Genomic DNA, 24339 nt, shown 5'->3' with positions numbered 1-24339 from the left:
CTAGTATAGCACCTGTTTCCATACAGTGGAAATAAAGTCTATGTAGGAAAGCACATGGCTTAGGTAGCTTAGTTCAGCATACTTACCTAGCATCTGGCACAGCATTTTGCATAGTCATTGTCCAGATAACTGCTGAAGAATAGGTGGCTTTATTTATGTGATCACCGAAAAAAGCATATTTTGTGAGTGACTAGGTGGAAAGCGTTAGATACCTCAGACTTAACATAAAGAACTATAGCCTCTAGCATGGAGGATTGGAAAGTGCATATGTGTTGAATCCGCTCCTGCTGCAGAAGAGTTAAAGGTCCATTAATCCTAATCTGTATGCTGGAATCTTAGTCTGGCTGGGATAGGCCCAAGCCACTCACTCAGAATACCTCAGCAAATAAATCCACAGCCAGCCCTCACTCTGAAACAAATGGCTTTGCTTCCTTGGGACTTTGCTGAACTTTGCTTGAGAGCAAGGTACAAATATAGCTTGATGGGAAAGTCAGAACCATTACACTGAATAAATGCTTATAAACTCCAGAACTATAACTGGAAGGCAAACTCTGCCCAGTGTCATTTGTCAACTCAGATCTCTAGATGACATTTCTTGTAGCAGTCAATGGCCAGTCTGAATTGAGCTAGCATGCTTCACAACTTTGTGGATTGTGGTTTATGTGGGCAGATATTTTGAGACTCAGTTGTGGAAGAATATGGTTGCTTTCAAAATATTCTAGGCAAAAGCTTTGGTCTGAGAAATGAGACCAGACTTCTAATCTTGTTGATATTTTGGGAAGTATGTCATCACAGTGATATTTCCAGGCTGCTCTGGATATGGCCAGTAAGGGAAAGACCATCAAGACAGTCTGCCTTAAATTAAGACAACAGTGGGATACAATTTTCCACTTACAAAATTGGAAAAAGCAACTTGAAAATAATACCCAGTATTACTGAGACTATATCTCTACACTGCTGAATAGAAGGCCATTTATCCCCCTCCAAAAAAAATCTTTAAAAACATGCATATCATTTGACTCCAAAATTCCACTTCTGAGAGTGTTTTCCAAGAGAATAATCTCATCTTAGCAACAATTTACCCATTGGTGTATGTTAAACAAGTGTTTCTTGTAATAGTGAAAAATTAGAAATCACTGAACTATCCAGAAGTAGTGAATTACCTGAAAGAATTTAACTGTACTCATGTGAAGGAATAGTATGCAACTGTTAAAAATAAGGTTGTAAAAGAATATATAATGACATGGGAATTTGTTCATATTCAACTGTTGAGTTAAAAAATAGTTTGCAAACTCTATGTACAAAATGTCTATATTTGCTTTTAAAAATTAAGTAAAAGAATAATCTATACATGTGCATAGAAGAGAGGCTAGAAGACATACATTAAAATGTTAATAGCATCTGTTTAAGTGGTCATTTTTGTAGGTGATTTTTACCATCTCCTTTATGCTCCCCCTAGCAAGATTTCTGTAGTAAATATTACATCAACAATTGTGAGAGGTGGAAGGTAGCTTTCACCAATTCAAACAAAATGAATAGCAAACAAAAAAAACTAAAATGAATTAGAATTGTCCATTAATAGAGGAGCAAGTACATTTTATAGTGCTATGATTAAACCCTGGCACAGCCTAAGACTTTACATTCTAAGGCAGTTAGTTCAAAATGATTGATATGAGTCATGATGGTTCATAAGGGTCTTAAAATTTTTTGCTATTTTCACTTAATAGGAAGTATTTTCTACCCACACTGTGCTAAGCCTTGGACAGCATGAAGTCCAGGGACTGAAGCAGGGAGCTAGCTTGACACATTCACATGAATGCCAGGACACAGATGCCACCTTACAGATGGGAAGTTTCAGCCCTTCAGACAACACACTCCATGCTACTGAAATCTGAAACCGCGTCTGTAGAAAAAGAGCAAGCTTGTAGCCAGATCCGTATTGAGGGTATTGAGAAGTTAGAAATATCTGGGGTAAATCCTTAACATCTGGATGGTGATGTCACCCATGACACCCAGCCTTTTCTACAACTGTCCTTGGTGTCCCTGATAGAATGGACTGAGGGATCATCCTGTCTATTCATGCCAACCATCTGCTGCTAATTGATGCAGCTGGCTGAGCAGTAGATCTGAAGTTTTAAGACTGATGGTGAAAATGGCTGCAAGGTAGATACTCCACTCTGAATGAGTGCCCATTTTGTGAAATGTGACACTTTCCCCTGTCTGTCTCCATTTGTTCCAGAGCCATAAGAGGGAAAGACCCAAGAATGTATTTATTTCGCCCATAAATTAATGAGCCAGAGATTTAGACTAGATTGGGCTCTAAATCCAAAAAGGTACCATTAGTGGTCAGACAAGGGAAAATATCCAGACTAACTTTAAGCCATTCTTAGCAGATTCCCCCTGTAGCTGATTCAGCCTTGCCTAGATAGGTGTTTTGAATTATACAAAATCCAGAATACTCTAGAAAAATGACAGTGGCTAGAAATGTAACCACATAAGTTTCAGAATGACAACTCCAAGGACTAGGCATTTGCTATGGTCTTCTGTAGCCCTTTAAAAACCAACAGTGAATCCAAGTAAACTCACCCTTAGGCATCACTGTTATGTCTATTCTCAGAGTTTAAAAATGAAAGATTGCAAAACATTTCACAACAGAGACTCACAACAGGTATTTCCCCAGCCCACCATCCTTCCAAGAATGCAAATGGACAGGAGGTCACAAAGCACATCACCCATTAGCTTGACGGACTCACCTTGATGTTGCTGTTCCTCAGGAAGCTTCAGTCTACAGGTGTGCAAACTGTTGAATAGGTGGCTACTGCCTTTTCTTTGTATGGTAGACATGATACTGGCAGTATGGCTGTGGCTCCAGGATAGCAGGGTATCCCTTCCCTCAGCCTGTCACCTAGAAGGGTGTTCACACGTTACCCAGAACTACAGAGGTACAAGCAGGTCCTGTCCTTGCCTGGAAAAACATTTACTTCTCTAATACATTTCCAAGTGCTTCCTAGTCATGACTCTTGAAATAAATATTTACCAACTTGTAGCTTCTCCTACACATGAAGATTAAAAGCACAATTAATTCTTCTTTTATTTCAAAGCACATTGAAACTTCCCCTCTTACAGTGTAAAATCCTGCAAAGTAACACTTTTTCTAACAGATTAAAGTTTTGCGATTATTGACTCCTGCTGATGTGAATCTAATATCCTGAGTATTTAGAGATGACTGCAGAGTAACACATACACAAAGGAAAGAAAAAGTGCTACTGAGTTAAATCAAGTGATTTCTAAGCCTGGTCTGAGTTACCTTCCGTGACAGCTGAAAGTGAACAGTTCTTAAGGGAGGCTGGAAGAAGGAGGAGCCGAGAGGGGTAGGCTGATTAGCATAAAGAGGCAGGCGAAAAATGGCATTAGAGTTGCTTTGAATGATAGTGACCAAAGCAGGATTCTAAAAAGATACCTTGTATTGCAGTAATCACATATCTGACTTCTGCTGCTTTGTTTGTAATTAAAAGGAAAGCTCAAAGCAGGAGTTTTTTTACCGCATGGCTATTCACTTGTGTACGTGAAATCTAAGGGAACTGCTAATGAGCTCATGGAAATGTACTGCTAGAACTTTTAACTTCTGTAAACACCTCCGAGTCTTCAGAAGGGGGCAGCTTTAGAGCCGCCTGCTGCCAAAGCAATTATTTGGAATTCGGGAAGAAAAATAAACACAGAAAACATTATCTTTCCACAGATCTATCTCTGTTTCCCCTTAGATACTATTTTCAGGTCATAAGACAAAGCTATTTCCAGTGTTTTCTTGTGCTGAAATAGCACACTTTACTGAAATGTTGGAAATCATTTATATTATAGCATATAGTAGCATATTTCATTACAGCTTGAAAACAAATCCTGAACACCCTTCATGGAACTTGGAAACTGCTACCCCTAAAGTTTTAATGAATGCTGGTAGATCCTACCCTTCAAGACTCACAGGTCTTATATATTCAGAAATGAGGTTGTGGGCCAGGACAAAGGGAAAGGCAGAGATGTTTAGCCAGAGTCTGGAACCTGCATCTTCCAGGGCACATTTGGAAATTGGTACTAACAGCTAGGGTATCTAGTTGACACCATAACTGGTAGTTTACCTCGTAGTCAGGTCTTGGTGGGAATCCTCATTTTACTTTGAGGTACCTAAGAGCTCCCCAAGAGTACTCTGAGCTATGAAAGCTCTTATGGAATGCATGATTGCTCTTTCATAATTCTTATGATTTTTATCAAACTGCTTTTACTCTATACACATATAATTTCAACATATAATTCATCTATTGCAGTTTTTTAAGTAACTCAGAGTGTAACAGCTTATAGAAGTGTTTAGCTACACTGAAAGAAAGGATTCCTGTTACTAGAGAACTATAGTTTCTGCTTTAAATGGTTGGTATTTATTTCCTGTTTCACAATGGTCATGGTAGGGGATTGAGGTATTATTTTGCTGAGTTACATAAAGCTCTTGATATTCTATCAGACTGTGAGTCTCACTAAACATATTATTATATAAGTAAATCAAATACCCCACAAAACTACAAGCAAGCCCTAGGGAAAATTTGATATTTTTAAAACTGTTTTATAATGAGAAATATTTTATCTACTTATCTATCTGAATAAGGAAAAAGAATATAGCATAATAAGTCCTATGCACTCATTGGTTAGAATTAGTCATTAGTAGCTTATGCATCGGAGAAGGCAATGGCACCCCACTCCAGTACTCTTGCCTAGAAAATCCCATGGACGGAGGAGCCTGGTGGGCTACAGTCCATGGGGTCCCAAAGAGTCGGACATGACTGACTTCACTTTCACTTTTCACTTTCATGCATTGGAGAAGGAAATGGAAACCCACTCCAGTGTTTTTGCCTGGAGAATCCCAGGGACAGGGGACCCTGGTGGGCTGCCGTCTACGGGGTCGCACAGAGTCAGCCACGACTGAAGCGACTTAGCAGCAGCAGCTTATGCATAATCTTGTTGCAAATCTGTGTTTCATCACAACCCCTTTCCGCCTCACTCCACCACTTGAAGCATCCCAGACATCACGGCATTCATACATATTTCAACATGTCTTCCTAAAATGCTAGGACTTTGAAAAATGGAACCATGATAAAAGTGTCACCCCTTTAATAATTAAGCATGATTCCTTCAGTTCAGCTCAGTTCAGTCACTCAGTCGTGTCCAACTCTTTGCGACCCCATGAATTGCAGCACACCAGGCTCCCCTGTCCATCACCAACTCCCGGAGTACACTCAGACTCACATCCATTGAGTCAGTGATGCCATCCAGCCATCTCATCCTCTGTCGTTCCCTTCTTCTCCTGCCCTCAATCCCTCCCAGCATCAGAGTCTTTTCCAAGGAGTCAATTCTTCGCATGAGGTGGCCAAAGTACTGGAGTTTCAGCTTTAACATCATGCCTTTCAAAGAACGTCTAGGGCTGATCTCCTTCAGAATGGACTGGTTTGAGCTCCTTGCAGTCCAAGGGACTCTCAAGAGTCTTCTCCAACACCACAGTTCAAAAGCATCAATTCTTCGGTGCTCAGCTTACTTCACAGTCCAACTCTCACGTCCGTACATGACCACTGGAAAAACCATAGCCTTGACTAGACGGACCTTTGTTGCCAAAATAATGTCTCTGCTTTTCAATATGCTATCAAAGTTGGTCATAACTTTTCTTCCAAGGAGTAAGCGTCTTTTAATTTCATGGCGGCAGTCACCATCTGCAGTGATTTTGGAGCCCCCCAAAATAAAGTCTGACACTGTTTCCACTGTTTCCCCATCTATTTGCCATGAAGTGATGGGACCAGAGGCCATAATCTTCGTTTTCTGAATGTTGAGCTTTAAGCCAACTTTTTCACTCTCCACTTTCACTTTCATCAAGAGGCTTTTTAGTTCCTCTTCACTTTCTGCCATAAGGGTGGTGTCATCTGCATATCTGAAGTTATTGAGATTCCTTAGCGTAATTAAATATCCAGGCATTATTTTGTTCAAATTGGGACCCAAAAGTCCACACATTGTATTTGGTTGCTATGTCTCTTAAATGTTTTTCATTCTGTAGGTTTCTCACTGGGAAATGTTGCTTGGAGACTAGGATTTACATTTATCCTAATGTAAGGTGAAGAGTTTCAACGAAGTCCCCTTGATGCCTCCATCATTCTTACTCATGAATGGATGTAAAGCTGGAAAAAAGACAAGAAAAGGAATGCTCAGCTGACCATAAAGGCTATCAGCCAGCTTTCTAGCCCTAGAGCTTGTACTGTGTAACCTTGAACCTGGTTTCTCTGTGTCCAACTGTTGTGCATCATTGAGTGAGTCCTGGGCAGTGGCCCTGCAATTGAGTCAAGAGCATGCTCTTACACTGCGTGTTTAGTTACACTTCTGCCCTCAGAGGACTGTGTTTTGACTCTCCAGTTTCCATTGGAAATTAGCCACTGTAGCTGAAAGGAGCATGTCATAGGAGTACATGAAATAACACCAGCTGTATCAGCCATATGCCCAGACACACCACAAAGTTAGTAATTCATAATGGGCATGTTGTGCTTTGCTTTTTGCTTATTAAAAAAGGCAAGAAGTCAGAATGCAAAAGGTGAAGTCTGGTTGGGTCAAGAAATGGGTGAATAATATTTGGCATTTTTGCATGCAGATTGTTTAAAAATGAATTAGAATCCTCTGAAAGCCAAGCTTCTTCATTTATCAGCTCTCTCTGATGCCACAATGGTGCCACCAGCTTTCTTGGTTTAGGTTCTTCTCTCTCATATCCTTTCTGCCTATCCTGTGGCTTTGTACTCCCAGAAGAATAGAGTAGAATGGCATGTCACACTTAGACAGTTGATCTTGTCAGTCTTATCAGACAGTTGATCTTATTGCTTTGGGGTGATACTGGAAAAATTGATATTTTATCATTAGAATTCTCAGAAGGCTATGAATTCTAATCATAAAATATCAGTTTTATAATCTAAGTGGTTCTCAGTTTACAGGAGAAATTTCTTTATTCTTCTTTCAATTGAACCATGTTTAAAAAGCATCATACATTATACATTAGCTCATAAGTGAGTTTCTTGTTTAATAATAATCTGCCTTGTTTCAAAATATGTATGATATCTAGTTGACAGGTTTACCTACTCTTTGAGGGTCTTTAGACTGTTCTGAAGCACAAGTATTATATAAATACAAAGCCGTAGTATTCATCACTGTCATTGCCAGAGCTTAAGACTCAGGGCCCTTGATATTATAGAATGCAGACACAGAAAGCTATGAGACAGAGAAAGCTTAGTGCAATTCAATCTGAACTAGTGTTAAGACTTTAGATTTTCTATGCTTTTAAATAACAGATCCTTGTGCCTTTATATCAGCCAGTGGTAGGGTTTTGTTTTTTTTTTTTTTTTTTCCAAATAACTCTTCCTTCCACCAAAGATATTGTGTGGATGAGAATGTTGAGTTTCAGAATATCACAATGGCTTATTTAACCTGTATATCCAAGAATCTGCCTGCAATGCAGGAGACCAGAGTTTGGTCCCTGGGTCAGGAAGATCCTCTGTAAGGGAATGGCAATCTACTCCAGTATTCTTGCCTAGAGAATCCATGGACAGAGACGCCTGGTGGGCTACAGTCTGTGGGGTCGCAAAGAGTCGGACATGACTGAGCGACTGACACATACATCCTAATGTACCATCAAGCAGTATTTTGAAGCAGTTCAAAGTCGTGTTACTCTAAGTTACTGCACGTCTTTAGCGCAAAGAATTTCCCAAGTAATACAGTTGGCTGGACCCTGTGATTGCTACTTGGAAAAACAAAAGAGAGGCAAATGGTTGTATTAGAGATTGTTATGCTTGAATACTTGCTCCTGTCAACAGGTTCATGAGGCTACACTGGCATGGCACCAGATTGTTTACTTAAGTTGCTTGCTATTCTAAAATTGCTACTATTGAATACCAGCATGTGAGTTTAGGTTATCAGAAATGTTGCCACACTCCATAAACATTGCTTTGGTAATTCAAACTAATTTTGACCTTTCATGGATGATTCTCAGATTTGACTGCCATAGGGCTCCCTCTGGAGGTCAGCAGAGTCCAAGGTCAATTAGTAAAACCCGCCCTTTGCCTCAGAATAAACCCATGTGTTTTTACCCAGTGACCACAAGAAGGGTCTTTTATTTGTGAGCTGAGGGAATGATTACCTGTATCTGAGACTATAAGAAGGTTACCTGATTATGGATGTGATTTGGTCATTGCTGCATGTCGGTATTTAATCTCTGTAACTTTATGTTTTTCTATCTTTATTGAAGCCTTTTAGCCAAAATGAAACACAACAAAATAAAGCCAGAGGTAGAAAAATACTGAGTTTTATTTTGTTTGTTTATTTTAAGTGGCAAGGAAACTCAGAGTACAGTGGTTCTGGTTCCATGTTGTCCACCATTCTAGGTAACAGCACATACTCCTACAGAGCCTGAATTCCATCTAAAAGTATTTGAAGAACACAGGCATCAGGGTCAGTGGGTTCTCAGCAGAACTGAACTCTTTGAAGGTAAATACTCATTAACTGGGATCATTTCCAAATTAAAGCAAACTAACTTGCACCAGATCAAACTCTTATTCTTTTGAATTTACATTTGCAAGAATAAAATAATAAACAAACTATGCTTCTCATCCTCTCCCTCCCTCCTTTTTTTTCTTCATTCATTTTCTCTTTTTCTTTCTCAATTTCCCTTTCACTCATTTTTCTATGTTATGTGGAGTATAATATAATTTAATTAAAATTTTTATATGTGGGATTTGTCTCAAAATAATTTAGATGAGAGATATGGGGGTAGAGATGAAATAAAACACATCATAAATTGATAATCATTAAAACTCAGTGATGGGTACATGGGATTTATTGCACTTTCATGCCTATTATTTTTTTTACATTTCCACTATAAAAGGTTTTAAAGTATAATTACTGAATGACTCTAATTGAAAAGGTACAATAAATAGGCAATGTGCTAAATTTATTAGGATGTAGAAAGAAACTCTTCAAATTTTCCATTCAATCTTTTACTCCACATTTTATAAAACATACACAAATATAGGAAATGTTAATATTCATAATGTATTTATATGGCAGTACATGATACAATTTATAAACAATGGTAACCATACTGGGGTCCAGTCTCAAGTATCTGGGCCATAATATCAAGAGACCTCTATGGCAGAGAAAGAAGGCGGCTGCTGCTGCTGCTAAGTCGCGTCAGTCGTGTCCGACTCTGTGGGACCCCTTAGACGGCAGCCCACCAGGCTCCGCCATCCCTGGGATTCTCCAGGCAAGAACACTGGAGTGGGTTACCATTTCCTTCTCCAATGCATGAAAGTGAAAAGTGAAAGTGAAGTTGCTCAGTCGTGTCCAACTCAGCGACCCCATGGACTGCAGCCTACCAGGTTCCTCTGTCCATGGGATTTTCCAGGCAAGAGTACTGGAGTGGGGTGCCATTGCCTTCTGAAAGAAGGCTAGATTTATGTAAAAATGACACTCTCATTTAAAGAGAACCAAAGAGTCATTTTACTCATGACTTCTCAACTGTATGCTTTCCTTCTATACCAGTTTTTTATTTCTATTTCTAAAAATTCAGGTAGGTTGTGTCTTAGCTTTGGCTGCTAAAATAAAGCATAATAGACCAGTGGCTCAAACACAACAGAAATCTCTTGTCACAATTCTGGGAGCTAGATTTCCAAGATCACGGTGTTAGGATGTTTAGGGTCCGGTGAGTGTCCTCTTCCAGGTTACAGACAACTGACTGCCCACTGTGTCCTCACATGGTGGGAAGAGGGGAAGAGGGCTCTCAGGGGTCTCTTTTATGAGGTCACTAGTCCCATTCATTCTGGAGGAGGCAGCCCACTCCAGAATTCTTGCCTGAAAAATCTCATAGACAGAGGATCCTCTCGGGCTACAGTCCATGGGAGTCACATGGACTCCCAGAAGAGTCCAAAAGAGTTGGACACAACTTAGCGACTGAGCACACACAAAATCCCATGTATAAGGGCTCCTTCCTCATGACCTAATTGCTCCCCACAGGCCCTACTTCTATTACCATCATACTGAAGGGATTACAGCTATGAACTTGGGAAAACACAAATATTCCTTCCATAACAGGTTGTATTTGCAACAATAGAAGAGAGTTTTCATCCAAATTCAGCTCCTCAGTGAGGCATTGAGGAAAAATGTCTATGAGCTTTTTGTATTCCTACGTGCATGACTCCAGAGGCCTGGCCACAGAATTCAGTGGATATTAACTAACTTCTTACTGTAGAACCCCAACCACTTCCTGCCTCCCACCAGAGAGAACCAGGAATGTGGAGCACAAAGACTGGCACACCAGAGACGGCTGTGAATTTCATCGGAAGGATAATGAATTCATGCAATCACACTAGGGTCCCACCTGAGCCTAACTGCTGAGACTGACATCAACAGCCGAACCCAGAAGTCCTTGCCAAGTTTTTCTCTGATGACAGCTTTTTAAAACCTGCATAATATCACATTGGAAAGAAGTAGGGCTTCGTTCTTCTTGACTTTCTTCAGTGCAAGGAAATCTTTGTCAGCTCGGTGGCTGAGACAGCCAGCTTTTCGGCTGTGGGAATTTTCCAATTGCATGAGAGAGCTTCATTAGAAATCGTCTCCACTCTCACCCTCCAGAGGAAAATAAAAAGAAATGATAACTCCAAACAACAGATATTTTTTTCTTTTTATTTTCCTGACTCTATTTTCATGGGTTATTAACTTATATGTTTAAAATTATGTCACTTTTTATGATTTATAAAAAATACTGTTTACAGTTACGCAAAGCACAAAAGATGCTAACTAAATATGATGGAAAGATGGAGATAGCTGCCCAGTCTGAACACAAGAGGAGAAACCCTGCTGGGAGCTGACTAATGATTTGTTTAGTCAGCATTTGGCGGCCCAGTGAAAGACAAACATAGCAGATACCAAGAGGAAATATCTGTACTACATGTCAGAGAGACAGCCAGGCTTCCTATGACAGACAGCTTTATTTGAGGGAATTATCAATAGAATTATGAAATGAAGTGAAGTATGTATATGTAAGAACGCCCTAAAAGCAATAAAGTAAATATATATGGCTTCCCCTTCTAAGTATTGTCATTTCCCCAATAACTCAGTGGTAAAGAATCTGCCCGCAGTGCAGGAGATGCAGGAGACATGGGTTTGATCTCCCTGTCAGGAAGATTCCCTGGAGAAAGGCATGGCAACCTACTCCAGTATTCTTGCCTGAAGAACTCCATGGACAGAGGAACCTGGTGGGCTACAGTCCATGGGGATGCAAAGAGGCAGACAGGAATGAGCACAAGCACACCCCTTCTAAAATTCCTTTGAAACAAACTATAAACCTTTGAGTTTCTAAGTAGGCAACCGTTTAGTAGTTTAAAAAGGCCTGAATAATAAATTCCAAAAGGCTGACAGATAATTAAGATATCTGAATTGTCTAGCAGAACATGGCAGAGATTTGGTTTCATAATTGACTCAAATGAAATATTACATTTTGAAAAAGTCTGCGTGTGGTTTGAGAAGCTGCTTTATAGGCTTTGGAGAGCACCTGGTGTTATATTCTAGGCAAACACAAAGCATGGAAGTCATGAAAGAAGTGATCTTCCCCACTGCCCAATGTGATACAAAGCCTGGTCCACCACAGTCAGCTGGTGAACAAGCCTTGGATGGATTCATGATGGCATAAGAGGGCCCTCATAGACCTCCAGTGGCTGAAAGAACTCACCAGGCAAACAGCCCTGTAACAGAGCCTGTCCACATTTTTAAAGGAATTCAGTCTGCTGGGTTAGAGCACGGGCCACGGAGAACAGTAGCAGGAGATATGCATTCAGTCAGAATCATTTTTTATCTCCTGTGTCAGTAGTTCTCAATTCTGACTGCACCTTAGAATCCCCTGGGGAATTATAAAGCATTCTGGTGCTTGAGCCCTGCCCCCTGAAAATGTGAATAGATTGGTTTGGGGTGGAACTTGGGAGCAAATATTTTTTAAGAGCTCTCCAAAATGATTCTAATTAATAGCTAGGATTTTAAAACGTGGTGCCAGACAGTAAACTCCTTGAGGGCATGTTTACTACCAACACTCATCATCTATAGTAATGCCTGGTCCATGGCACATGATAAATATTGTTGGGAAAAGTTAAACAGAATAAAAACAAAGGATTCTCTTCTAACCTAAGATCAGTAGTGTTGCTGCCAGTTCTCCTTTATGTTTATGTCTACACCTTGATGAATACCTGTGGGTCCCATAGCAGTCCTTAGTACAGTACCTTACCTAGACCTGGCAATGTGGGGCCCATACTTTGGAGGGACTTCCTCAAATTTTCTAAGTCTCTTCTAGTGCCTGTTATCGACTGGGAATGGCAGTGCCCTCTTGGCGTGGTGCCCTGTGCCCAGAGCCGAACCTTGGTTTTCGCACTCTCTATTTTGCCTGTGTGCTCAACCAGATACCTCCAGGAGCTTCTAATCAGGAGAGAGGGGTTTGACAGACAGAAATTTCTACGATCCTGGTGTCCCCACAGATATTGAAGCAGATGAAAAGTACAATTTCTTAACCTTGTGTTTCAAAAATGAGCATTAATATAATGCCACAGGGATAAAAATTTATATTCAGTTATCTTTGTCTTCAATCCTACAAAATAGATGCTTGGGAAAAGCAAAGATTCTCAACTTCTAATTTTTCAGAACAGAATTTGTATTTAAATGATACATGCTTTGTTATTAGGGTTTCTCTTCCAGTCCTTTTGGTTTCTGAATGTCTTCATTTGTGGTAAATATAGGGAAGATTCCTGCAAGATTGCATTATAGAGAACAGATTTTCCTAGGGAGTGTTAAGGGATCCTTTCACTTAAACAAATAGAAATAAAGTATCATGTTTAAAAGTATCCTTCCAGGAGTTTTATGGGAGGGTGGGTTTTTATAACATCAGAGGTGGTGATTGATTCAGAGCAGTCAACCAGTTGGATTGACTTTTCAAAGTTATTTTGGGGAGCTAAAACTATCCATTTTTACCTCCCCTCTCATTACCGCCAAAGAGAGGTAGTGGAGAAATTGATAATCTGTTAATTGTGATGATAGCTTGAGAAGTCAATTCACAAAAGTAAGACATCAGTCTTACTTTTTTCCCTTTGCTACAACAAAACTCTCCCTGGGTCAGAGAACAGACATAAATACAGATGTATAGATAGACTGAATAAGGACCAATCACATGTGAGACAAAAACATTGGCAGCAGGCAGGGAGTATCAGAAGTCAATTAGATACCCTACTCTACCTAAAACAGTGGTCCCCACCCCTTTTGGCACCAGGGATCTGTTTTGTAGGAGACAATTTTTCGGTGGATGGGGATGGGGTGGGGTGGGAGTGGGTGGAGGGTATCCTTCAGGCAGTAAGGAGATAGATGGGGAGTGGCAGATGAAGCTACATTCTCCCACCTCTCCCAGCACTCACCTCTTCCTCCTGTGCGGCTGGGTTCCTAACAGGCTGCAGACTAGTCCGCAGCTCAGGGACTGGGGACCCTGACCTAGAAGATGATCTGTGGAGCTACTGGAGGGAAAGGCCAGGGTAACTTCTTGAAGAAACCTTGGAGTCTTAGAGTTGGAACACTTATTCTTTTCATACTCTCTCTTCAGAAAGGAGATCACTTGTCATGATTCCTGATAAAGAGGATCTGCAAAGAAGATCCTGTGAGGTTCAGTGGGACACCTGAATGTAGGGAGTGGCTGAGTGGCAGAACCCCCTGGCATGTCTGGGGCTGGCAGGGCACAGGCAGAAGACATCAGATGGCTTTGGACAGAGGGAGAAGGCATCAGCAAGGGCCGGAACAAGTCAGAAGAGGCTATGAATCACCTCCCAGTTTTCCCACAGAGCCAAGGTGGTTGTAACGGTAAGTGTAAGTTTTCCAGGGCCCCAGCAGTTACATAAGATGATTAGAAGCATAAGTCAGCTTGCTAAGCTATACCCCATTCCCCAGGTACACATGCAGCCAAGGGCCTCCCCTGTGGCTCAGACAGTAAAGAATCCGCCTACAATGCAGGAGACCCAGGTTCGATCCCTGGATGAGGAAGATCCCCTGAAGAAGGGAATGGCAATCCACTCCAGTATTTTTGCCTGGAGAATTCCACGGACAGAGGAGCCTGGCAGAATACACTCCATGGGGTCACCAAGAGTTGAACACGACTGAGTGACTAACTCTTTCTACGTTCAAGCAATCAGTACCAGCCTTACTTTGTCCCTGGCAAGAGAGGCCCCTGTCCTGGACCCCATGCTTGAGGGAGCTCCGCATACCGCCAACAAATGCATTTGCCAAGAAACACATGGTGATGCCGCCACCAGGGATCTGAGATCAGAGCTGGCACAGACTAACTACAACCCTAAACACTTTTGCTCTGACTGACACTGTTTAGGCTGCAGGGAAAGCTTCTCCACTGGTTTAGACTCTGAACAAAAGGCAGTTGTGTCCAAAGCCCTGAAGGTTTGTGGGCGGTGCTTTTGCAGTGTCTGCCTGAGAGTGTGAGGAGGGTTTTAGCAGTGGATTCAGTGAAAATGCTTCAGGGAGAAAAAAGACTAATTATTTTATAAACCCTTTCTCTCAAATAGTGTGAATACAGAAGATTCCTTTATGATGAGATATTCGTTCCCTCATGGTGCTGACTGTACATTTTCCTCTTCCTCTTTCTGTTTTAGTTTGTACTTCCAGAGGTGCTGGTGAATTTGCCCCCTATTTTCGATGATTGATCTGATAGGTGAAAAACAATTAGGGCTTCCTAAATGGTGCTAACCACCTGTCAGTATGGGAGACATAAGAGACCTGAGTTCCATCCCTGGGTTGGGAAGATTCCCCTGGAGGAGGGCAACTCGCTCCAGTATTGTTGCCTGGAGAATCCCGTGGACAGAGGAGCGTGGCGGGCTACAGTACATGAGATCGCAAAGAGCCGGACACAACTGAAACAACTTATCGCACACAAGAAACATTTGCCTTATTGTTCATGTAATCGTTAAACGTGTACAAATGCAGGCTTAGTTGCAATGTGCATGAAACATGATTCCTTTGCTTTATACTGGCAATTTCATGGGCATTAAATTCCAGAATTACAAATAATTTGGCTTTTTAAAAATATTTCATAAGATTTAATTCAAATGCTTAAAATTTTTAAATTTTCATCTTTAGTGAAATCATTTTGACTTAAAATTGGGTGAAAAATTGAATTGATACATTATATTTTGTAGTTTGCCTTTTAATAAATAATTTTAAATATTTTAAAAGAAATCTTGCTTATTTTAAAATTGAAAAAAATAAGGATTTCCCTGGTGGTCCAGTGGTTAAGACTCCATGCTTCCACTACCGGAAGCACAGGTTTGATCCCTGGTCAAGTACCCACACACTGTGCTGTGCTGCCAATTTTTTTTAATAGATAAAATTGGAAAAAAAGTTTTATTTGCTAACATCTACTTGAAATTTTCTTAAAATTAATCCAAATTTTATGTATAAATATAATTATACTTTCAATTGATTTGATCATTACAGACACAAGAATACAAGTTATGTGTGAAAATTTTGATTATATCAACATAATTAGTGATTTTACTTGAAACCAGGGCCAAAAATTTAGATTCTAGGGAACAAACATGTACCAATTTCTAGACGATCACTCACCCAAACATCAGTTCAGTTCAGCCACTCAGTCATATCTAACTCTTTGTGACCCCAGGGACTGCGGCATGCCAGGCTTCCCTGTCCATCACTGACTCCTGGAGCTTGTTCAAATTCATGTCCATCGAGTTGGTGATACCATCCAACCATCTCATCCTCTGTCATTCCTTTCTCCTCCTGCGTTCAATCATTCCCAGCATCAGGGTCTTTTCCAAGGAGTTTTTCACATCAGGCGGTCAAAGTATTGGAGTTTCAGCTTCAGCATCAGTCCTTCCAATGAATATTCAGAATTGATTTCCTTTAGGATTGACTGGTTGGATCTCCTTGCAGTCCAAGGGACTCTCAAGAGTCTTCTCCAGCGTCCCAATACAAAATCATCAATTCTTCAGTGCTCAGCTTTCTTCACAGTCCAACTCTCACATCCATACATGACTACTGAAAAAACCATAGCTTTGACTAGATGAACCTTTGTTAGCAAAGTAATGTCTCTGTTTTTTATTATGCTGTCTAGGTTTGTCTTAGCTTTTCTTCCAAAGAGCAAGCATCTTTTAATTTCATGGCTGCAGTCACCATCTGCAGTGATTTTGGAGTGCCCCCTCCAAAAAACAATCTGTGACTGTTTCCATTGTTTCCCCATCTATTTGCCCTGAAGTGATGGGACCAGATGCCATGATCTTAGTTTTCTGAATGTTGAGTTTTAAGCCAGATTTTTCACTATCCTCTTTCACGTTCAAGAGGCTCTTTAGTTCTTCCCTTTCTGCCATAAGGGTGGTGTCATCTGCATATCTGAGGTTATTGATATTTCTCCCAGCAATCTTGATTCCAGCTTGTGCTTCATCAAGCCTGGCATTTTGCATGATGTACTCTGCATATAAGTTAAATAAACATATTTAACTTTATGCAAACCCAAACATAGCCAGCCCATTGAAAGAATGCCCAGGCATATATAACGCAAATTAAATTTAATTGATATTTTGCTAACTCGAAGCTTTATATATATTTTTCTGACTTGTTCTTACAAAGTATATTTTCAGCTTAGGACAATAGAATCTATTTCATTTAGCACTTAGTTAACTTGATTTATGATTCTTAAATATATAGACTTAAGGCATGTGGGCCTCCATTTGCCTCAGGACTTGTAAAGATTGGGTATGTGCATGCTCTGTGGCTAAGTCATGTCTGACTCTTTGCGACCCAGTGGACTGTAGCCTGCCAGCCTCCTCTGTCCATGGAATTTACCAGGCAAGAATACTGGAGTGGATTGCTATTTCCTCCTCCAGGGGATCTTCCTGACCTAGGGATGGAACCCACATTTCCTGCATTGGGAGGAAGATTCTTTACTGCTGAACCACCTGGGAACCAGTAAAGGTTAGATAGGTGGGAGGAAATTCCACCAAGAGGTCATGGCAGACCCCCTCTCTGGGGATGAAGCAGAAGTGAAACTCAGGACTGCTGGGAGCATACAAGGATTCTTCTACCAATAGCAACATACCTGCTACCAGACTGGGTGCTGACAGTGGCAGCTAGAATCAGCAGAGCAGTGACTGTACCCAGATATTCAGTTTCCTGCCCACTGACCTGTGCCAGCTAGCTCACTCATTCTGATCTTCACATCTTCCTAAAGCCTTCACAAAAGTCAAGCATGAGATCCCTTCTCTGGAATTTGAGTAAGCGTAGGGAGGGAAGGCAGTTTGGAGAAAGAATTCTGAACTGGATAGTGATTGAAATAATAGTAGATATATCTGTAAATAATACAGATATGCAGGAGATGCAAGAGATATGGGTTTGATCCTGGTTCAGGAAGATCCCTTAGAGGAGAAGGTGGCAACCCACTCCAGTATTCTTGCCTGAAAGTCCCATGGACGTAGGAGCCTGACGGGTTACAGTTTATAGAGTCACCAAGAGTTGGACATGACTGAGCAACTGAGCACAGCTCATACTAAATCAGGTAGAACTTACCTGATTGTGCTATATTTTATTTTCCTGCTGTAGAACAGAAATCTGCTGTGAACCTGTGAAAGTCACGCAGTCGTGTCCGACTCTTTGTGACCCCATGGACTATAGCCTGCGAGGCTCCCCTGTCCATGGAATTCTCCAGGCCAGAATACTGAAGTGGGTAGCCATTCTCTTCTCCAGGGGATCTTCCCAACCCAGGGGTCAAACCCAGATCTTCTGAATTGCAGGTGAATTCTTTACCGTCTGAGTCACCAGGGAAGACAGACATGGGAGCCTGTATGTGGAAAGGGGGCACCAATACAAAAATAAAGTGAGTTTCACATTTGCCAACATCTGATTTTCACTTTTACAGTGCATACCTCTTACTAGTAGCACCTTACTGGAAACTAGAACACTTTTAAATGGTAGAGATCAGCAAACGTTGAAAGATGGGAAATTATTGATTTCTTGGCTTGTCACAGTAATTTGTAACCCTAGGTGTACAAAAAAATTACCTACAGACTTCAAAAATATGCCAATTTCCTCACTCCATCTTGGATTAATTAAATCTTAATCTCTGGATTTAGGACTTAGTATGTGTATGTTATAAAGGCGACTCAAGTGACTCTATTCATCATAAGTGGCCAGTGTTGTAACTCACAGAACAGGTGTCTGCCTGGTCAACTCTTTGCCAGTTTTACATCTGTCCTCAAATCACATCAGGTTCACCAGTTAATACTGCACTCTTTCTTTTCTCCCTATCTGTGTTGTCATGGTGAAAAATCCTGCCAATTGATTAGGTCCTTTGCCTCAGGTGCCTTTCACAACAGCTTGTTTACTGAGGAGTGTGTGACAATCACAGCAGTGACCTGGGAAATAAGCCTGTGTCAAAGCCAATTAGTTTTCCTGTTTCTATTTTAATGAAGCAAATCAATTAAGAGGGCTGCAACTGGAAAATTCCTGGCTCTGCCAGATCAGCAGTGCTTGGGTATTATGTGATTAGGCACCAAACTCATTTGTTCATTCATTCATTCATTCAACAAGCATATATTGAGCACCAACTATATGCTAGACACTGGAAATAAAATGATGAATAAAGATATAATCTTAACCTTCAAAGAACTGCTTTTCCATTTGTCAACTCAGAATGCAATTATTCCTCAGCCACCTAGAGCTGACCTGTTCTTACTCCCCCAATTTATCTCTCCTTTCTAGACTATGGGATTTGATAGGCCTGTACTTTATTTGGAAAAGTCACCAATTTTTAATTTTATAAGAAAAAAAAAGCAAAAGGAAGTAATACTTAGCAAGTAATTCATCTTAGCATAAGGAACTGCCATTTAAATTAAACAAATTTAGCTTCATGAAAAAACTCTACACTATTTTTTTTTTCTAATTTTGCTGCCTCCCAACAACCTTTATCCACAACATTTGGTTAAAACTAAATAACTGACTTTCTTTTTCCTTTCTTTCCTGATAGTGAATAGTATTCATTAAACTTCTCTAAATAAATATTCTGGGAGCTAAATTATACTTCTGACCAAGATGGAATAACAGGATGAGATTTATTCCCCTACCTTAAGCAATCAATAAATAAAGTGAAAGTGAAAGTCACTCAGTAGTGTCTGACTCTTTGCGAACCCATGGACTATACAGTCCATGGAATTCTCCAGGCCAGAATACTGGAGTGGGAGCCTTCCCTTCTCCAGGGGATCTTCCCAATCCAGGGATTGAACCCAGGTCTCCCGCATTGTAGGCAGATTATTTACCGGCTGAGCCACAAGGAAGTTCAATCAATAAATAAAGAAAATATTATATGAAACAATAGTTTTCAAGATACTTGATATCATATATTCCTAAAAGAAAGGAGACAAATGAGGTGAGCCCTCTATTTATCTTTGTTTGCTGTCTTAAGAGAGATTCCAGTCTGTAATGCAGAAAAGGGATTTGATTTAAGTCATGCCTGAATGGTCTAGTGGTTTTCCCCACTTTCTTCAATTTAAGTCTGAATTTGGCAATAAGGAGTTCATGATCTGAGCCACAGTCAGCTCCCAGTCTTGTTTTTGCTGACTGTATAGAGCTTCTCTATCTTTGGCTGCAAAGAATATAATCAATCTGATTTTGGTGTTGATCATCTGGTGATGTCCATGTGTAGAGTCTTCTCTTGTGCTGTTGGAAGAGGGTGTTTGCTATGACCAGTGCATTCTCTTGGTAAAACTCTATTAGCCTTTGCCCTGCTTCACTCTATATTCCAAGGCCAAATTTGCCTGTTACTCCAGGTGTTTCTTGACTTCCTCCTTTTGCATTCCAGTCCCCTATAATGAAAAGGATATCTTTTTGGGGTGTTAGTTCTAAAAGGTCTTGTAGGTCTTCATAGAACCGTTCAACTTCAGCTTCTTCAGCGTTACTGGTTGGGGCATAGGCTTGGATTACTATGATATTGAATGGTTTGCCTTGGAAATGAACAGAGATCATTCTGTTGTTTATGAGATTGCATCCAAGTACTGCATTTTGGACTCTTTTGTTGACCATGATGGCTACTCCATTTCTTCTAAGGGATTCCTGCCCACAGTAGTAGATATAATGGTCATCTGAATTAAATTCACCCATTCCAGCCCATTTTAGTTCACTGATTCCTAGAATGTCGACGTTCACTCTTACCATCTCCTGTTTGACCGCTTCCAATTTGCCTTGATTCATGGACCTAACATTCCAGGTTCCTATGCAATATTGCTCTTTACAGCATCGGACCTTGCTTCTATCACCAATCACATCCACAACTGGGTGTTGTTTTTACTTTGGCTCTGTCACTTCATTCTTTCTGGAGCTATTTCTCAACTGATCTCCAGTAGCATATGGGGCACCTACCGACCTGGGGAGTTCATCTCTCAGTGTCATATCTTTTTGCCTTTTTACACTGTTCATGGGGTTCTCAAGGCAAGAATACTGAAGTGGTTTGCCATTCCCTTCTCCAGTGGACCACATTCTGTCAGACCTCTCCACCATGACCCGCCCATCCTGGGTGGTCCCACATGGCATGGCTTAGTTTCATTGTGAAAAAGTTGGCTTAAAGCTCAACATTCCGAAAACGAAGATCATGGCATCTGGTCCCATCACTTCATGGCAAATAGATGGGGAAACAGGAGAAACAGTGTCAGACTTTATTTTTTTGGGCTCCAAAATCACTGCAGATGGTGACTGCAGCCATGAAATTAAAAGATGCTTACTCCTTGGAAGGAAAGTTATGACCAACCTAGATAGCGTATTCAAAAGCAAAGATATTACCTTGCCAACAAAGGTCCATCTAGTCAAGGCTATGGTTTTACCAGTAGTCATGTATGGATGTGAGGGTTGGACTGTGAAGAAAGCTGAGCACCAAAGAATTGATGCTTTTGAACTGTGGTGTTGGAGAAGACTCTTGAAAGTCCCTTGGACTGCAAGGAGAGCCAACCAGCCCATTCTAAAAGAGATCAGCCCTGGGATTTCTTTGGAAGGAATGATGCTAAAGCTGAAACTCCAGTCCTTTGGCCACCTCATGCGAAGAGTTGACTTATTGGAAAAGACTCTGATGCTGGGAGGGATTGGGGGCAGGAGGAGAAGGGGACGACAAAGGATGAGACGGCTAGATGGCATCACTGGCTGGATGGCATCACTGACTCGATGGACGTGAGTTTGAGTGAACTCTGGGAGTTGGTGATGGACAGGGAAGCCTGGCACGCTGTGATTCATGGCGTCACAAAGAGTCGGACACGACTGAGCGACTGAACTGAACTGAACTGAATGCAGAAAAGGGCAAACCCAGGTGGAGCCTGGACTTTTCTCTGACTTGAGATGGAGTTGAAAGCCTGGGGTGAACAAGGTTCCTAGAGTTCACAGGAAAGAACACTGAGAAAGAAAGAGCTGTACAAAGATATCTGAAAATCTGAAGCGTCTCCCTTGACTCTTCAGTTGAGCACTGACGCATATGCCTGTGAGGTAACTACCTTAGACCAGGGACACAATCACCTGGAATGGGTAGAGAAAGAGTGCCTGGCACTCATACAGGGTCATAATCATTCTTATAGTCAGAAATCACACTGGAAAACCTCCTGATTCATGGCACAGTGGGGGAAGTACTCAAAAGGGTGCTATCTTAGTAGCTATTAATAGCTCTATACAGAGGACTGTTCTGATCCCATCTAATAAATCATAGAGCAAGACCTGAAAAAACAAAATTCTTTCCACATAACATAACTGTATCCCAGAACAAGGTGCAGGAATATTTATATAAACATTGTAAAACATAAAACAAGGTAAAATTGACAATGACTAGAACTCAATAAAAAATTACCAGGCATACAAATAATTACTAGGGATCAGGAAATAATCAATCAATCAAAATAAACTCAGAATTAGGTAAATGTTAGGATTAGCAGACAAGAATATCAAAATGGGCTTCCCTGGTGGCTCAGTGGTAAAGAATCTGCTTGCCAATGCAGGAGATTTGAGTTTTTCCCTGCGTTGGGAAGATCCCCAGAGGAGGAAATGGCAACCCACTCCAGTATTCTTACCAGGAAAATCCCATGGACAGAGAAACATGGTGGGCTACAGCCCATGGGGTCACAAAAGAGTCAGACATGACTTTGTGACTAAACAACAATGACAAATATCAAAATAGTGATTAAAACTATATTCCATATGTTCAAAAAGTTAAATTGAGACTTTTATGAAAGATACAAAAATAGACCCAAATAGAAATAAAATGTCTAAAACAAAAAAATACACTGGGTGTAATTAGCAGAAGATTGAATGCTGGAGGTAAAAAAATTAGTGAAGTTTCAAGTAGACTAACAGATATTATTGAAAATATAATGTATAGAAAAAAGATTTTAAAATAAATGAATAGATTATCTGTGAGCTGTTGGACTAACTTCAAGTGAACTAATATATATCTATTAATAATTTGAGCTAGCAAGAGGTGTGAGAGGTAAAGGCAGGAAAAAATATTTGAAAAAATAATAACAAAAACTTTTCCAAGTTTGATGAAAATTATAAACCCACAAATTCAAGCACAAGAAGAGTAGAACTACACCAAAGCACATCATAATCAAAACCAATGGTAAAGGGAACATTTTTTTTAAGCAATCAGCAAACACGGGCATATATCACATGATATATGCAGAATGCAGAATAGCAAAGATAATAATAGAAGATTCTACATTGGAAACAATACAACAAATTAGACAATGAAGCAATGTCTTTAAAATACTAAAAAAAAAAAAAGAAAAACCCACTTTGAATCTAAAATTCTACTACAGGCAAAAATATTGTTCAAACTAAAGGCAAAGTAAATAATATTTTAAACACAAAAACCTGAAAGAGAACTAATTATCAGCATACTTTTACTATAAGAAATGCTAAAAGAAGTCCGTTAGGCATTGGAAAACTATATTAATTATATTGGAAATATGGCTCTATACAAAGGAATGATTACCCCTGGAAATGATAATTATATGGGTAAATATATAAGATTTTTTTCATTATTTGAATGCATTTGAAGGACAGTTGTTTTAAAAGAATAGTAACAGTTTGTGTGAGATTTACAATATTTTCAAAAATGAAATCTGTGACAACAATGGCACAAATATTAAGAGGGAAGAAATAAGAGTATATTATCATAAGTTTCTCATAGTATAAGTGATAAAATATACTTAAAGTTTTCAAGCTGTGATAAGTGAAAGGTGTGGCTTATAAACCTTAAAGCAACTATTGAAATAAAACAAAAATTTATAGCAAGTGAACCAAAAAAGGAGGTAAAATATAATAATAATAAAATGCTTCAAGAGAATGAGAAGACAAGCCAGACTGGGAGAAGATATTTCAAAAATATATCTGTTAAAAGACTGTAATCCAAAAGATACAAAGAGTGCTTAGAACTCAATAATAAATGACCTACATGTAAAACCCCCAAACTGTAAAACTTCTGGTGGAAAATACAGGAAAAATATCTTTGTGACCTTGGATTAGGCAAAGATTTCATAGATAGGATATGAGAGGCTCACAGGTATGAGTCATAAAATAAATGATATGATGTTACGACCCATAAGCATGAGTCATAAAAGGAAAATTTGATATATTCAACTGTCAGAATTTAAAACTTCTGCTCCTCAAAGGACACTGTTAGGAAACTAAAAAGGCAAACTACAAACTGAAAGAAAAATTTAAAATAATGTATCAATAAAGGACTCATATCCAGAACAGAACAAACTCTCAAAAGTTAATAAAAAGAAAACTCAATTTTTATTGCTTTAGAATCAATTTCAATTTTGAAAACAAACTTTTTTTAATGTCATCAGGAAAAGACATAATTTACAAATTTATGAATTACAAAAACAAAATGTATAACCAGAATTTCTATGAGATAAATTCTACCTTGGTTTCCAAACCACTGTGGCTATAAAAGACAGATATATATATATATATAACTAGAATTGGGACTAAAACTAAATAAACAAATAGATAATTACTCACTAAAATAAAACTCAGCCAAGTCAGTGGCAAACAGGTACACAGAATACTGATAGAATGAGTCAGATCTTAAGATATACTCAATGGTGTCTTATACTCTTGGCTACTTAATAAGCTGATGCAAAAAAATTTTTTTAAGAGTAGAGGAAGGCAGATGGACTGCACATCATGCTTTTTTTCTTTAAT

General features: G+C 39.8%; 1 protein-coding gene across 16 annotated transcripts in view; it reads right to left on the bottom strand.

Moving 5' to 3' along the window:
* Positions 1–3639, bottom strand: part of RANBP3L (RAN binding protein 3 like) — a 56375-nt gene extending 52736 nt beyond the window's left edge. For 6 of the 16 annotated variants that reach the window (XM_069555894.1, XM_069555906.1, XM_069555908.1 and 3 more), the window contains exon 1: positions 2754–3314. In XM_069555894.1, coding sequence (XP_069411995.1) covers positions 2754–2844 — 91 coding nt within the window. In that variant the 5' untranslated portion in view covers positions 2845–3314. Of the gene's footprint in view, positions 1–2753 lie in introns of all 16 variants that reach the window. The other 10 variants (XM_069555900.1, XM_069555904.1, XM_069555897.1 and 7 more) reach the window with 8 other exon arrangements.
* Positions 3640–24339: the final 20700 nt, after the last annotated feature.

Source organism: Ovis canadensis, chromosome 16, assembly GCF_042477335.2.
Source record: "Ovis canadensis isolate MfBH-ARS-UI-01 breed Bighorn chromosome 16, ARS-UI_OviCan_v2, whole genome shotgun sequence".
NCBI lineage: Eukaryota > Metazoa > Chordata > Mammalia > Artiodactyla > Bovidae > Ovis > Ovis canadensis.
Note: the sequence above shows the minus strand (reverse complement) of the source record. Positions and strands in the feature narration are given on the sequence as shown.